Genomic DNA, 15,614 nt, shown 5'->3' with positions numbered 1-15,614 from the left:
GCAAACAAAAACTTAAAGGAACATTTTTATGAACATTTTTCTTGATACACACTTCACAAATACTACACAAATACAGTACTTGCTCCCGTAAGTTGGTAATGACGGTAAGTAAGATAATGTGAGAAAGCATTTAAAGTTTTTTCACAGAATAAATTCACTTAAGTTAATTCACCATATTTAGCATGTGTATACAATCTACTGTGTGTTGTGCTATCCTGTGGTAGGATAATTGATGGGCTGTCTTCCATTAAGCAACCAAATGTCAGGGGCGGGGTCTGTGACCCAGTGTTTTCAGATTATTTTGTATTTTTGATTTTCTCATGTTAAGTTGGTGATAATAAGTTCTTGTCTTATTATTAGTTAGGATTTAGCTGAGCTTTATTCTGGATTTTGTTTTTTAATCCATGTTTCCTTGGTTATGTGTCATGTTTCCTGTCCAGTCTGTCATGTGTTTCATGTCTGTGTTGTGTCCACGTTGTCAAGCTCGTGTGTCATGTCTACGTCTCTCCATATTTTCTGTTTTATTTTGAAGATTGTAGTGTTTCCATGTTCACTGTGTTTTGTTTTACTTCCCCCTGTGGCAACATGTTCATTTGTGTCACCTGTGTTTCCCCAGGTGTTTCCACTTCCCTCATTACCCGTCTGTTTCTTTAAGTCGCCTGTTACCTGTTACCAGGTTCATGTTCATGTTTAGACTTTTTCTCGCTATGTTTGCATGTTCCTGTTCAGTTCCGTCTTCCTGTCCCATGTCTTAGGTGTCATAGATAGTCATAGTTTTTCCCAGTTTAGGTTTCAGTTTTCTTTCTCCCTTGTTTTCCGTTTTTTGTATCACCCGCAGTAAAGGTTCATTTTTTGTTTAAACACCAGTTCATTTCTCCTGTGTCTGCGTTTTGGGTCCGTTTCATAAACACACCGGCGTTTTTCACCAGGACACCAAATAGATTGATTCAGAGAAAAAAAAATTAGTACACTTATTAGTCAGCATGTAGCCCAATTTGAAGGAAAAGTTTAAATCTACTGAAAACAGAAACAGCGTTATAACAACTTTTTACCCCCTTATATTTTATATATGTCATTTGATCACATTAAGTAATGACCAACATTGTATTACTAAATTCATTTTACCAGAAAAAGACAGTAAAAATCTAAACAAATATGCAATTTAGTTATATAAAAATCTGCAACTAGGACAAAAGAAAAAAATAATTAAATCATATATTTCAGTATTTCTACTTTGAAAATGTCTATAAAAGTTTTATTTTCTTGCTGGATCATTGAATAGTGATATGAAAAGCTGTGACAGCATCCAACATTGTATTAATTGCTGTTCTAGATTCATACTAGTGTATAATTTCAGAAAATTTTAAACAGTTATTAAACTACACAATCTGTGGGTTTCATCATCTTATCACTGTTAGTTTTGATGTTATGACCACAAGTGTGGGGGTAGCTTGGGGTGAAAAGCCAGATTTCTTGAATTCAGGAAGAATACTGAATTTTGACATCCTGTGGGTCATTACCGGGCAGACGCAATAATGTCACTTTACCTTTCATATAATCTGATCTTTGCTGATTAGGTTGGAGAAATTCATGTGGATCAACAACCTCACAGCGAGTCACAGGGAGGCCAGTTTTGATGTCAATTTAAGTGACCAAATACTATTCTTTCCCCAATAAAGTTATCTCTCATCTCATATCACACAGTGTATGCTGTATATTTTAACACAAAATGCTAATCACTGACTAATTTTTATTCCCTGAAAATCTTATTATTATCTTGGGAAATTGACATTCCAGACATTCCATTCATTTTTTTAATTTTGTTGTCTTTACACTGTAAAGACTGTACAATATTAAAGAGAAAATATGACCTGTGCATGTCATTAAGCATCATTACATCATTCCAACACCCCCAAAACATGTACAGCATAATTGGAATGCCATTCAAGGGCTTTCCTACTGCCTCATATCTGCATATATTAAAATAGTTAACAATGATATTTTTTTTAAAGTTCCTTGAGAAAGGTTAAGTGCATTAAAGAACTTAAATAATTTTAAAGAAATTAACTTTCTCTCTTAGCATTTCTCCATTTTATTCCCATTCTCTGCAAAAACTTCTGCATAGGAAGTATTAGGGGGTTTTTTGTTTCTATTTATATTGTGCAATATCTGTACTGTTATTGGAAAGTGTTGCAATATTACTTTAATATTGTGTAAGGCACTGGTGTGCTCTCTGTATCATGCAAAGCTCTTCACTTGAGGTGCATAATTTTAATCTATCCTTAATTTAACCATTGGTTAATTTTTACTGTGTAACAATTTTTTGCAAGAAAGAAAGAGAGAGAGAAAGACAGAGATAGAGGAAGTGACTCATAATACATAATGAGTCATAATACAGCAATATCATTTTCGCGTGATCAGCAACATTATTTGCATCAACAGCAACCTCAGTCGTTTGCACATTTACAATAAAGTTGTTTGTGTCATACAAATAACAATTTTTTAAAAATACCTTTTTTCAGTCCTTCAGACAGATTGAGATGAAGAAAACTGAATCATTAGATACAGGTTTTAATCTTGCAGTTTGTGAAACATCTAACATGTTAATAGCCAGCTACAGATTACAGAAAAATCTCAAGTGAGAAAACAAGTGCTCTTCTACAAAATTCTACCAAATAATGATGGAGATGATAGAATACTGGCCGCCATTAAAAAAAAAACTCAAACAGGGGATTATACTCTTCTTTTTCTTTCTTTGACTGGATGGATCCAAAATAGATCAGGATCACAGATTTAGTCCATAGATGCCCAGGTCCAGGTTGGAGTTCATCCTGTCCAGATTCATTCATAACGCCTTACTTTTTCCCAAGCACAACCTGTATTCTTTATTTAAAGTAACTCATTCTCCAAAAAATAGACTCAAATCTTTAAAATCTATAAAAGTGACATTTCCTATAAAATGTTTACCGTTACCAATAAAACTTCAGAGTCATTATAGATTTGGAAAGCTGGCTTGTGAAACACAGTGTAAAGATTTCCAATCAGTCAGCAAAACATTCCTGGTATAGCTGTAAGGTTGCTATTATCTATCAGTGAAGGCTGAGATTAGATTAGATTCTGCAAATCTCATGAAGCATTTTTAGCCAGTAGTGAAAAAAACTAAATTAAATTTTCTCTCTCGCTCACTGTCACCACCCAAAAGAGATGCTATAGAGGTTGGGTGCAGTGTGTATCAACGCCAGCAAATGACGTAGTCATTGGTGGTCTGATGTCTGAATATCAAGGCTGACAACTGGGATATGAAACATCACTTCTCTGGTGGAGAAGGAGCTGATGTTTGAGTGTGAGGTTTAAGATATGACCCATAGATACAGTGAGGTGCACCTCAACACATGGCACGGGCCAGGAACCAGTCTCAACCAGTCTGTAACAAAAACTGTTTTTATTTTTATTTTTTAAACTGAACTGAACTTTATTGAACTTACGATGGTGAACTGTTCTTGAACACGAAACTCTGATCTGAAACCAAACTCTGAAACTCTGAGTTGCTGATCACAGAGTTAATAAACTCATAGTTTATTTTTACACTCAGTTTGATGAACATGCTTCCTAGAATAGGGACCAGGAAATGTATCTCACTGAACGATGCTGAAGGATATCTCACTTCCTAAACGTGATGAGAGGTCATCACGTTTAGGAAGTGAGAAGTCAATAGGAAGAAGAAGCGCAACAGATATTAAGCAACAATTTCAGGAGAGGAAAACTGAACCCAACTTGAAAAGGTCAAGTCAAATTAAATACAGATATCATTCCCACCTGAGATTGGGATTCCAAGCCCCAAGTGCGATAGAAGGATCGTTGAGTGCATTAGAAACTGACCTTAAAGATAGGATCATGGCCAAGCTTGAAACCTGGATTCCCCCATAGCCGGTTACCAAGACTACGTGAAGTACCCTCAGAAGGTCAACTATATGATGTTAACGCAGCCCCACGGACGATGCCTACAGCCACCATTACCGAGAAATACCAAGGGCTCAGAGAAGAGCTCGAGAAAATGTGGAGCGTGAAGATAACAGTGGTCCCTGGGGTAATCGGAGCACGGTGCAGTGCAGGAACAACATCAGAGATCTCTGTCCAGAAGAGCGCAGTCCTAGGAACAGCTAAGATACTGCACAGGACCTTCAAGCTCCAGGCCTGAACTTGAAGGATAGACCGCCCGTAGGGGCGAGCGGGGAATTTTATATATATTTTACTGTTTTTATTTTTCTGCCATTTATTTCATGGTCCAGGCTTTAACAGGTTAACAGCTGTCATAAGTCCTTTAGTTATTAGTTCCTCTTCTTGGTAACAGAAACTCTGATTTGATATGATCCAGTCTGAGTTGATGAGGTCATTGAGGATGATGATACCATTCCTCATTTTCAGGTCAGACTCTAGCAGTGGGTTAAAGGTCAATTTTTTACTTTTGATATTAAACTAGCTTCTGTAGTAAAATAACATGGTAAAAAAAACCACATACTCCAGACTCAGCTGTTATATGTCTTTTATTTAGAGTGATATTGTATGTGTTCTTTGCACAGAATGGATCACTCATCTTCACACCTAAAACTAGAAAAAGGAAAGAACTAAAAAAGGACAAATGATGTTGAGTTTGTAAAAAGATTGTTGATCAAGTAAGACTACTCAGACTGCATTTTTTGCATTGTTAGACATATAATAGGTTGATAAAGTACAAATAATATGACAATTCACTGTGAACACAATAGAAATGAAGTACGCAACATATACATGAGCGAGGGGCACTAAACCAATGCACCTTTCTAAAATTAAAACAAAATTTTCTCTTTCCCTCAGAATTTCCCCACGTCAGCATACAGCCTCTCTACAAATACTTCTGCATATTTAAGCTGTTTTGTTTCTATTTATATTGTGCAATATCTGTACTCTTATTAGCAATTGTTGAGAAATGTTATTTTAACTTTGTGTAAAGCACAGCTGTTCTCTCTGTGTTGTGCAAACCAAGTGTTTGCAAATGAGGTGCAAGATTTTAACCTAAGAACGGTAAGGATATATATCACTGTGTGTGTGTGTGTGTGTGTGTGTGTGTGTGTGTGTGTGTGTGTGTGTGTGTGTGTGTGTGTGTGTGTGTGTGCGTGTGTGTGTGTGTGTGAGAGAGAGAGAGAGAGAGAGGGACAGAAAAATGAGATCAGTAAGATTTTCAAAAATTGAAATTTGAAGATATCTCTCCAGATGTTTCATCTGTGAAGCTGATTGTACAGGTAACGCTGGTGATATGGTTTTCAGCTTAAAGGTTAAAGGTCAAAGCTGAGTTGTTTATCTAAGTTACACCAGTCAGATTCTCTGATGTCAAAACAGAGATGGGTCCCATAAGATTTATGTCCATGTGACTCCAGAAACAGATCCCGAACACAGACCTGGAGCAATGCAGGTCAGTATGCTGTCCTGCATTGTGTCCTGCTGTCCCACTGTTAGTGTGGGAATACAGTGCTTGTCACTAAGTCCATGCTTACAGGGGGTCATCTGATTGTTGGGATTTCCTCTCTATTATAAGATCTTTACTTTACAACATAAAACACCTTGAGGTGACTATTGGGATTTTGCGCCATATAAAGTGAGAGTCAACTGCACTGTACAGGATGATTTACTGGTGATGCTCTGCTGTGTGGAGAGCTGACTTTTTTCTCTAGAGAAAAAACAAAATAAGTGAGGTGGATCTGGAGATTCCTCTATATTTCTCTATATTGAGCCAGATAAACTAGGACAGAATGGTGGAGGTCTGTAAGTACCTGGCAGAAGAAGCTGTTGCCAATAAGAGTAAGTGGATGCTCATTAAAATGGCAGAAGAGAAACTAGAAGAGGCAGAAAAAGCAATCAAGCTAATCCAAGAACTGTTATCTTTTATGAATGGCAACTCAGAGAGACAACCTCAGCAGAAGGAGCTGCTACCTAAACTAAATAGCTAAGCTCAATAGAAAGCAGGATCTAAAAAGCCATTGAGGAACATTACAGTGCAGACCTAGTCCTGAAAACTCTTTTTATCTTAAGAAACAGAAATTTCAGTAAAATGAATTCATTACAATTTATACATTAATTTCAATTTTATTGTATTTCAATCACTTCAACGGTCTTTCCATTGTCAAATGAAGAGCCTACAATATCAGACAGAAAATATAACATATACACACCATTTGTCTTCACATCACTTCAACAGCATTCAGCACTTACTGGCTCATTGTATTGCCATTAATTCATTGCTTTCCTACTGGTTCAAATGTGCATATATTAGTAAACAGTAATATACGGTAAATAAAGAAGGAAGTTCCTTAGAAAGATCAAATGCATTAATGAGCTTAAAGAAGAAAAGAAAAAAAACTTTGCCTCTTTTGGCATGACGTCATTTCATCTGCATAGAGCTTGTCTGCGAACACTTCTGCATATTTAAGCTTTTTTTGTTCCTATTTTGTTGTGCAGTATCTCTACTGTTAATAGCAAGCTTAACACTCTAACTTTATTTGTGCACTTTATATACCAGAACCATATGGTTCTTAGGTGTAGAAATGTTATTTTATACACACACATACTTCGGTAAATGAATGTTTGCATAGTTCCTGCTGTTGTATGTAAAGGCGTGATGTTCATAACGTGTGATGAGAGATTCTTTATCTCAATCAACTCCACAATAAAACATTCCTCAAATTTCATCAGTAACATCATTCACAGTGGCGTACACTCTCTCCTTTCCCATTTTTAACTCCTTTTCTGGTTCACGGTATTTCATCTCCATCTCCACTACCATCTCGTCCTCTTTGGCCTCCAGCATTTCACCTTCCTCTTCAGCATCATCTTCCCGTTCCTCGACTGCTTTCTTAATTTCAGCATATACTGTCTTTGTGCTCTCTTGCCTCCTTGCTGCCTCTCTGGCACCATTTCTTTTCAACAAGGAAAAATTAATGTCAGCATACTCCACTTCTTTTGGCCCGCTGTTTGAGTTAAGAGTCAGATTGTCCTGTAATTCTTGACCATCATAGACCTGTTAGGTACAAAGTAAAGAGTCAGTCACTTGCGTCTGTCTGGTATTTTTACATTTTGCTATGCATACAGAACAAAATTCTTCTTTTACTTTTTCTTTCTTTATCAGTTTGGTGTAAGAATTGAACCTTTAGTTACTGACAGTTACTGGTTGTAATCTTTCACAATGTACTTTGCATTTTATGTTTGCTTGTTTTGTTCTTTTTGTGTCTTTTTGGTATTGTTGATTAAACAGAGCTTTAATGTCTATATATGCCTGCGGTGTGTTTAAAAGGGAATGATTCTTTAGCAGAGTTATTCCTTCTCAGACTCCAGAACAGTCCCTCCAAAGAGCAGATCGTTTTGTGCCAGTTAATTATATTTGCATTTTGTGTCGTGGTGAATTCCCAGCTTCCAATGGAATTGGTAAACAAACAAAACTATATCATCATACCTAAAACACAGCAACATTCTCCAATAGTATATATTGAAAATGACTAAAGTATAAAAAAAATTCAAACATCAAGTAAGATACATGGACTTATGCTCATACTTTTATTCTCCTACTAAAACAACTGTTTTCAGTAGATTTTGTCTTTTAGCGAGATTATCCAAAACCTCCCTCTCTGAACTGAATTAAACGCAACAAAAAATGAAGGCTGATCTTATAAATGGAACCAAATAATTGTGGCATGAATCTGACCCAATTCATATACTGTAACATTGTAGAACCTTGGATCAGGATGTGAAAAAAATATATATTAACAGGTGTTAGTGTCACACAGTGGAAATTTGTATTTGTCTTTTATAATTGATTTTTATTGTTTATTTGTGTGTGGTTTTTATTTGCATGATTTCATTCTGATTTGTCTGTTTTTAAAAGCAATGCCACGAGGGAAGCCGCAGTGGAATCGAGTGACAGACTCAAGTGCAGAGTGCGAGCTGAGCTGTGGTGTGACTAGCTTAGTGGAGGGGCAAGATGAGGATAGGAGGGATCTCCTCATCCACCTGGGACGTGGTCCCCACTGTGGAAGGGCAATTTCTCTCCTGGTTGTAAGCACATAAGGAACATTAGTCCTGGGTTGTGGGACAGTTGCATCGCGGAACTGGGTGATATTTTAGTGTACAAAGAATATTTGTTTTGTTAAAACTTTGTTCATCTATTCCTGTTGAATTTTAGTGTCTACATTAGCAGACAGGTCTTCCAGCAGAAACTGCATGAACGTTTCTGCATGAAGGAGAGTTTTAATAAACTCTCGATTATTCTCAGCAACATAACAGGAAGTGTCTTTACAAAATAAAATCTTGACTGATGACAAATGAGAGCATACATATTAACTAACTAAAAAGCAAGTATATTAAAAAAAAAAAAGCCAAATGAACATAAATACCAGTTTATCATCTTGATGTGTCCTCATCTCCAAACTTCTGGAAGTCTTTTGTTTGTTTCTGGAGAAAAGAGTAATTTTATAGTAAAAAAGTAATTACCTATCTATCCATCCATCCATCCATCCTAATAATAGTTATAAAAGTAAATGCTGTACCTGTAGCAATGTTTGGCCAAACAGCAAAGGACTGCTGAAAAAAGTACCCCAGTCAAAAAGGCAATAGTGACTTTCAGGTATGCCAGCCTGACACCAGATGATTGCTCTATAACCAAAGGAAACGACATAAAAAAAGCTTAATACATTTTCTTTATATTACATAGAGTAAATGGAAAAAACTAACTAATCAATGTCTGATTACAAAGATATTGATATTATTTGATATAGAAAGTGGTAGTGGTGATAATTTGAAAAAGCACATACCATGTTTTTCAGACAAGTTTTGATGGATAAGGAGGATTTCTCTTTCTTCTCCATTTCCATTGTTACTCACACATTCAACAGTGCTGTTGCCATGGCTTTTTACAGTTAGACTGATAGTGCTGTTGACTGTGTGGTTTGACACAGTAGTAATGACAGAGTACTCAGTGTGGTTCTTCAGTAGCGGCCAATTGATAGTAGGTAAAGGAAACCCTTCACTGATACACACACAGGTCAAAACCTCTGACTGAAGCACACATCCAGAGCCCTTCTGTATCTTTGAAAACCCTGTAAACACATGATCATAATCATAAAACAAGGGAAAGTTAACCCAAAATATAAACTTCAGATTCAAGGTTAAACTACTCACAAGACACAGTGACATTGAGATAAGATGTAAGAGTCGTGTATAAATATTCTGCTGTACAGATATACTGTCCAGAATGTTATAAACATGTTATAAACAGAATTATAAACAACAAGTGTAGCAGATCCAGTGTCACTGAGCAATTCACTGTAGGTTCCACTATGAATGTCTGTGTTGGAACTACGTTTTTTTTCACACAATAAGACCTGGGGGGAAACGTTCAAACGTGCAGGTCAGACTCAGAACATCTCCCTCCTTCACAGTTGTATTTCCAATGATGTGAAGGTTCCTTGTATCTAAAAACCACATTTAAGTGGTTCATTCAAAGAACACTGTCATACAAACATTATACTATGGAAATGTGTAATGATACCCTGTACAGCTGTGTAGACATGAACATGTAAGAAAAGTAGTGTGTTGATGCTAGAACAATAATAAGAAGCACAAAATAATCCGGGGGTTTCTCTGTGAATTTTGCATTCCCGTTGTAACAGTCACAATTGTGTGGTGTTTCTTTAAGGCAACCTAAGTCAGGGGTTTATGATGTCATTAGTATGAGCCACTGCCCTATCTGTGAACTGTCACTACCCGATCCGTACCGGAAACCCGATCAGTACCATGCATGTGCGAAAGGTGTCTATTTCCGCTCGAAGCAGTTTACAATAGTTACAGGTCAGAGTATCTGTTAAGATGTTAACAATAATACGTATCTCTTAAAATGTTAGAATAGAATAGAATAGAATAATCCTTTAATTGTCCCACAAGGGAAAATGTCGGCAATAATGAAACATTTCAATATAATGTAGACAAAAACAAAAAATCAAAAGATAGTTACGGATCAGGGCTCCCCGATCCGTACCGTGCATGTGCAGATGTTCTCTTCTTCTTCTGTTTCGTTTAATGGCAGTTTACGCCCCAATGTACGAGGATACTGTCACTTGCTGACCGAGCAAATGAGCCCTATTGTAAACTGAACTTGCATCATTACAAATCATGTTCATGTATGCGTGTTACATTTGATTTAGTGATAGTCGAATGTGTTTCTGCTTGTCTGTGTGGAGAGGATTGTTGGAATAGTGATGATGATGTCCCCTATCACTGTCATTTGTCAGTAAACACTTAATCTGGCTGATGAATCTTCACATGACACATAACTAAGTCTGTATTATTAAGTCTGTAATTAGGCACCATTCTTCTTATTTTATGGCGCTGTTGTTCCGTTGAGGAGAAATGCATGAATTTGTTTGTATATGGAGGTATCCATTGTTTAAATATCCCGGGCAGTCGAAAAAGAGGCAGAGCTGTTGAGAAATGCTAGGAGCTAACTGGGCGCTAACCGTGTCATTCAAATATATTAAATGTCGCAATGTTGGCAAAGAGAGGAAGTGACGTAAGATTTGCGCATGTGTGGTACTGACCGGGTTTCTGGTACAGATCGGGTAGTGACATGAACAACATGTTTGCACGCGAGTGCATGGAAAGAGACAGACTTTATATATTTGACCTCTTCAGGAACTTTTGCAATGTTACGGGTTGTATGAACACTGTGTGTCATGTTTCGTAGGCAACAGCCGTTCAACCGGGCCTTGTATGGTTGATGAAGAAAAGGTGCATTAAAGGATATGCTGTGGAATTCCCAGTTTCAGTGTGATTGCGTATTTTTCCTACTATCCTGCTAAGGTTTCTACCGCCTCCTCTCAACCAATGAACACAATTCAACGTTACACTGTGGCAGGGCAGGTGCTTGCTCAGATTTGAGGTTTAATTTTTCACTGTAGAAAGTTTTTTTCCCACGCTGAGTGTACAGTGGACACTAATGTTTCTGTCACTTTTTACGGAATTAAACAAAGTAATCTCAGTACTTCCGAGCTTTAAATGCTGCATGGTCGTACTCTCTCCCACCCTCCATATAATCCATTGTTCATCTACACACGTCTGTTGCTGCTATGGACGTTGCACGCTCGCACATCATTGTCATGAGATACAGTAAACCAATTCAGCTTTTTTTGGAATATTAATCCCTTACTTTACTCGTTACTTGAAAAAATAATAGCTTTACAGTAATGTGTTACTTTTAACGTGTTACTGCCCATCTTTGTTTGTAACACTATATACCTACTGTCAAGTGCCACAAATACCAACAGCTTTTAAAATGTTTATTGTAGAATGTGATCAGTAAATTCAAATGGTTCTTGAATGCACATTTGTAATTTTTTGTTTGTCAGGAATGTTCATTTTATTGTATATTTTACATTGTCTGCATTTTATTCAATATGTATTTTTTTGTTTGCTTTTTAGTGCTAGCAGTCAAGGCCAACAATCTAAAAATGTCTACAAATTTGACTGCACAATGCACAATGTTGACAATGCACGGTTGTCCGATGGAGGAAACTGTGTCAAGAATACTTTTTCTGCGCGATGTTGCACGATGTTGTGTACTTACATATCACGGTTACATTGGTGTCTTTCTTCAGGACACTGTCCATGTATTTTGCTGTACAGATGTACTGTCCAGAATGTTCTGCTGTTGCATTTGGGATGACTAGTGTAGCAGATCCAGTGTCGTTATGATGGTTTGCCTTGGAACCTAATTTAGACCACATAATAAGAGATGGAGGGAAACTTTCAACACTGCAGGTCAGATTCAGGACATCTCCCTCCTTGATAGTTGTGTTTCCAATGATTTGAGGTATCCTTTTATCTGTTGAAGAAATGGCAATATTTTGTTTAAGATAAGAAATTAGAAAATAACTCAAAGAATGATTAAATATAAGCAAACTTTGTTTTAAAAGAAATACAGACGTAACCTTTACTGTGCATATAAACCTCAGATAATAAGGTTAACGTACTTACAAGACACAGACACATTCAGATATAATGTAAGAGTCATGTTCAAATATTTTGCTATACAGACGACCTGTACAGAATAATCTTTTGTCACATTATAAACAACCGGGAGCAGCATTAGCATTAGCACAAGTTTAAAAACACTGCAATCAACCCACCCATTGTCGCACTGAAACTCCACAGCTATCCTCATCCTAAGTTGTTGTGCAAATTCATCCTACATAAGTATGCAGTAGGTGTGCATGGCCGCTTTAAGAATATTTGAGTCCATTGAAACCAGATTTTGCACATCCAGCATGTAAAAGCCTTTATTCTGGTGATTTTCACACACGTATTGTGGTCTAAAACTCTGGTCTTTCACAGTAAACCGGGAGACCACTGTGTGAGGCAAGCTACTACTGACTAACCTTTCACTACAATCAGCAAGTAAATAAGCTTAGCACTGTACTAGATGACCTTCCTCTTTCCCAACATGTTAGATGCAGAGAAAACAGTATGAAAAGTCATTAATAACTCCTTTAGTACATTAAAAATGAAAGCTGTGACGATGATGGTGAGGGGACGGCAGCTGTGCCGACTTCCAGTAACATAAAACAGGCAAGCTGATCAGTTGCAGGCTTAGCCAACACTTTCTGATCAGCATCTATGAAAATGTCTGAATGTTATGTTTAAACGGCTTTTTTGCCAACATTCGACCTTCATTTTTCATTCCTAATTTTAATCCTACCTGTAGATATTAACGCTAATCAAGCTTTTTATTCAGCTCACTTTTTTGTAATGGATATATTTTTGTATACTTACAAAAACCAGATGTAGGCTTGTGTTTCTGCTAGAAATATATTCCGTCCAAAAGCATAAAGCTGTGTACTCACATATCACTGTGACGTTGACTTTGTCCTTCAGGGTATTGTTCATATATTTAGCTGTGCAGACGTATTGTCCAGCATCTCCTGCTGTTACATTGATGATAACAAGATTGGCTGATCCAGTGTCAATGTGAAGCGTTTCATTGTAACCAAGTTTAGACCAAATAATCAGAGATGGAGGGAAACTGTGAACATTGCAGGTCAGATTCAGAGCCTCACCGTCCCTGACAGTTGTAACACCAGTGATGTTAACCTCCTTCACATCTATGAAACAAATACACATAAATCCCAGTCATGTAGTTTCCATAACTCCAAAATTCTTGCAAGTGAAAAGATTATCCTGTAAAATAAAATAGATTTTAGGGGGGAAAGTCAACTTAAGGTTGTAAAAGTACTCACAGTTTACATTCAAACCTGAAGTCTTTTGTGCAGTCGCGTCACCTGTGAAGCGGATTTTACAGGTGACATTGGTGTTGTGGTGTTCAGCTGAAGGGTTAAAGGTCAAAGTTGACACATGTCTTTGTGTGAAAGGAGTCAGACCCTCAGTCTTAAACACAGTGCTGTTTCCTGTAATGTAAGATTCAGTCCCTCCTTCTCCTCTCCATGTCCAGGTGATTTGAGGAACAGATCCAGAGCAGAGACCAGGAGCAGTGCAGGTCAGTGTGGCCTGCTGTCCCTCTGTCAGTGTGGGAATCATTACTGTAGGCTTCTGTTCAATACCTAATGGAAATACTGGGCATTAATGAAATCACATAAACTGTCTGAAGTTTAACTACTTGGATTTGGGCTCAGATAATAAAATATTTGGTAAAATGGTTAATGGCAAACACAGGTTTTACCAGGAACTGCTGCAGTTCCTACTAGCTACCAGCTAGAGGTTAACAATTTCCTAAAATGAATGAATACTTCATTAAGACCAAAAAAAATACAAAATATGTTGTTGTACATGACTTAATATCGTGTTTCTACATGATTGTTCTTGGAATAACTTTTCATACCTTTAATAGAAACAGTTACTTTTTGACTGAATGTGAATCCACCTTGTTGTCCATTCAGTTCACCATTAACTCTGAGCTGATAAAATCCAGAATCAGACTCTTTCAGATCATTAATGATGATGCTGCAGTTTTTCTGACTCACATCAGGTTCCAAACGTGAGACTCGTCCTTTAAACCCAGACTGAACTTTTTCATTGTTCTTGTTGCTGTGAAATGTTATGTCAGCATCACTACATTTTTTAGACGCTTCGCATTTGTACCAAATTGTATGTTTGGGTGTAAAGTTAGCAGCAGTAGTGAAAGAACACGGGATCACAACACAGAGTCCAGCCTCTGCTGTTAGTTCTCGCTCACTCAGAGTCACACAGTTTCCTTTGCCTCTACAGTGTTGTCGTCTCCAGACTGAGGCACCTGTTAATGCAAAGGGAAAGATGAAAGGTTTCACATTTCTTATCTTATTATATGTGCAGTTAACAAAAGATTTATTTATGACATACAAGTCAACAGATAGCAATGGCACTGTTAAATTATGTGTGAGTGTGAATAAATGCTTTTTATCTAGATTCATGTCATGAAAATAGTTTCACACACAGATATATACAAAAATCATATTGGCAGAAATACAGGTTTACAAATTAGCAGACACAAACCTTTGTCAGCACTGCTGCCTCTTACAGAGAAAAACAGAGTTGACCAGATGAGAACAAACATCCTGGATATTCGATGCGCAACACGTTCAGTCTCTCCTTCCACAGAATAACTAATCAAGATGATAAAGCAAATTAAAGAAGTATAAAGGAATTAAAACAAAATTTAAAACACAAGAAAAGTCTTCTTCTCACAACTCAGTAAATGATGTCACATGCTTAGTTATGTAGTAATTGACCATAAAGATCTTTATGGTAAAAATCTTTGTGATATCTATTTCTGAAACATTAACCTCCTAAGACCTGAACTCTTCCACGGCATGCATTTTTAATTTCTCTTTGATATTTGGGATATATTTGCCCGATGAATGTAAAAACAAAGAATTACTAGATTTTTTTAACCTTATTTTTGTTTTTAAGAAAAATAAGATCCACATATGAGGCTATTCGTTTAAAATGTTGATAGAACAGTAGCAGTATAATGTCATCGTAAGTGGATATCAGGCCCTTGTAGAGCAAAATTTTGTATTTTGGTCTAAATAACCCAAAATGTGATGTCCACATATGTGGACACCAGGTCCTAGGAGGTTAATTAATGAAAAAAAAAAGATCCCTACAGAGTAAAAATACCCCTCATATCATAAATATATGTATATTGTCAACCATATTTAATGAATGCATAAGATCTCTTAATTTTGCCAGCACTGCTATAAATATGAAAACCTTTACATTCAGATTTACATTTTTAAAAAGATATTTTGAAATATATTAAACAGTTTACGTGTTTCGTCTTGTTCTTCGTCAGTCTTCTCTCCACACTGATATCTGCTGCCTTTTTGGAGCTGAAGTTTCTCTTCCTCTCTTTTCTGTTTCTTCCTTTTTCCTGCAACAACATTTCAGAAAGTTTGTCACCACCCCCATAAGCACTACAACAGATACAATTATTATCTTATATCACACAATGTATGTTTTATATTTTTATCACAAAATGTCAGTCAGTGGGTATTTCTATTCCTCAAAAATCTTGCCATCCTAAGAAAATGAGACCCCCGTAG

General features: G+C 36.8%; 1 protein-coding gene across 2 annotated transcripts; it reads right to left on the bottom strand.

Annotated features, from left to right (window-relative positions):
- Positions 1–6,208: 6,208 nt before the first annotated feature.
- LOC147318867 (sialic acid-binding Ig-like lectin 5) lies at positions 6,209–15,387 on the bottom strand. Of its 2 annotated transcripts, XM_086309936.1 has the most exons (10): positions 15,341–15,387; positions 14,563–14,672; positions 13,913–14,323; positions 13,314–13,634; positions 12,921–13,178; positions 11,645–11,902; positions 8,838–9,122; positions 8,574–8,679; positions 8,421–8,478; positions 6,209–7,051 (listed from the first exon to the last, which is right to left on the bottom strand). In XM_086309936.1, the coding sequence occupies exons 2-10, from the start codon at positions 14,621–14,623 to the stop codon at positions 6,713–6,715; spliced, it is 2,097 nt and encodes a 698-aa protein (XP_086166062.1). In that variant the 5' UTR covers positions 14,624–14,672; positions 15,341–15,387; the 3' UTR covers positions 6,209–6,712. The 2 variants fall into 2 exon arrangements, with proteins under 2 accessions (XP_086166062.1, XP_086166063.1); XM_086309937.1 differs by lacking the exon at positions 15,341–15,387 and having other exon boundaries at positions 14,563–15,289.
- Between the last annotated feature and the right edge of the window lie 227 nt (positions 15,388–15,614).

This window comes from Aulonocara sp. 'chitande type north' Nkhata Bay, linkage group LG11, assembly GCF_057382095.1.
Source record: "Aulonocara sp. 'chitande type north' Nkhata Bay isolate Kocher_YH1m ecotype deep benthic linkage group LG11, A_spYH_male_GT1.1, whole genome shotgun sequence".
In the NCBI taxonomy this organism is placed as follows: Eukaryota; Metazoa; Chordata; class Actinopteri; order Cichliformes; family Cichlidae; genus Aulonocara; species Aulonocara sp. 'chitande type north' Nkhata Bay.
This window is presented reverse-complemented; position numbering and strand designations above follow the sequence as displayed.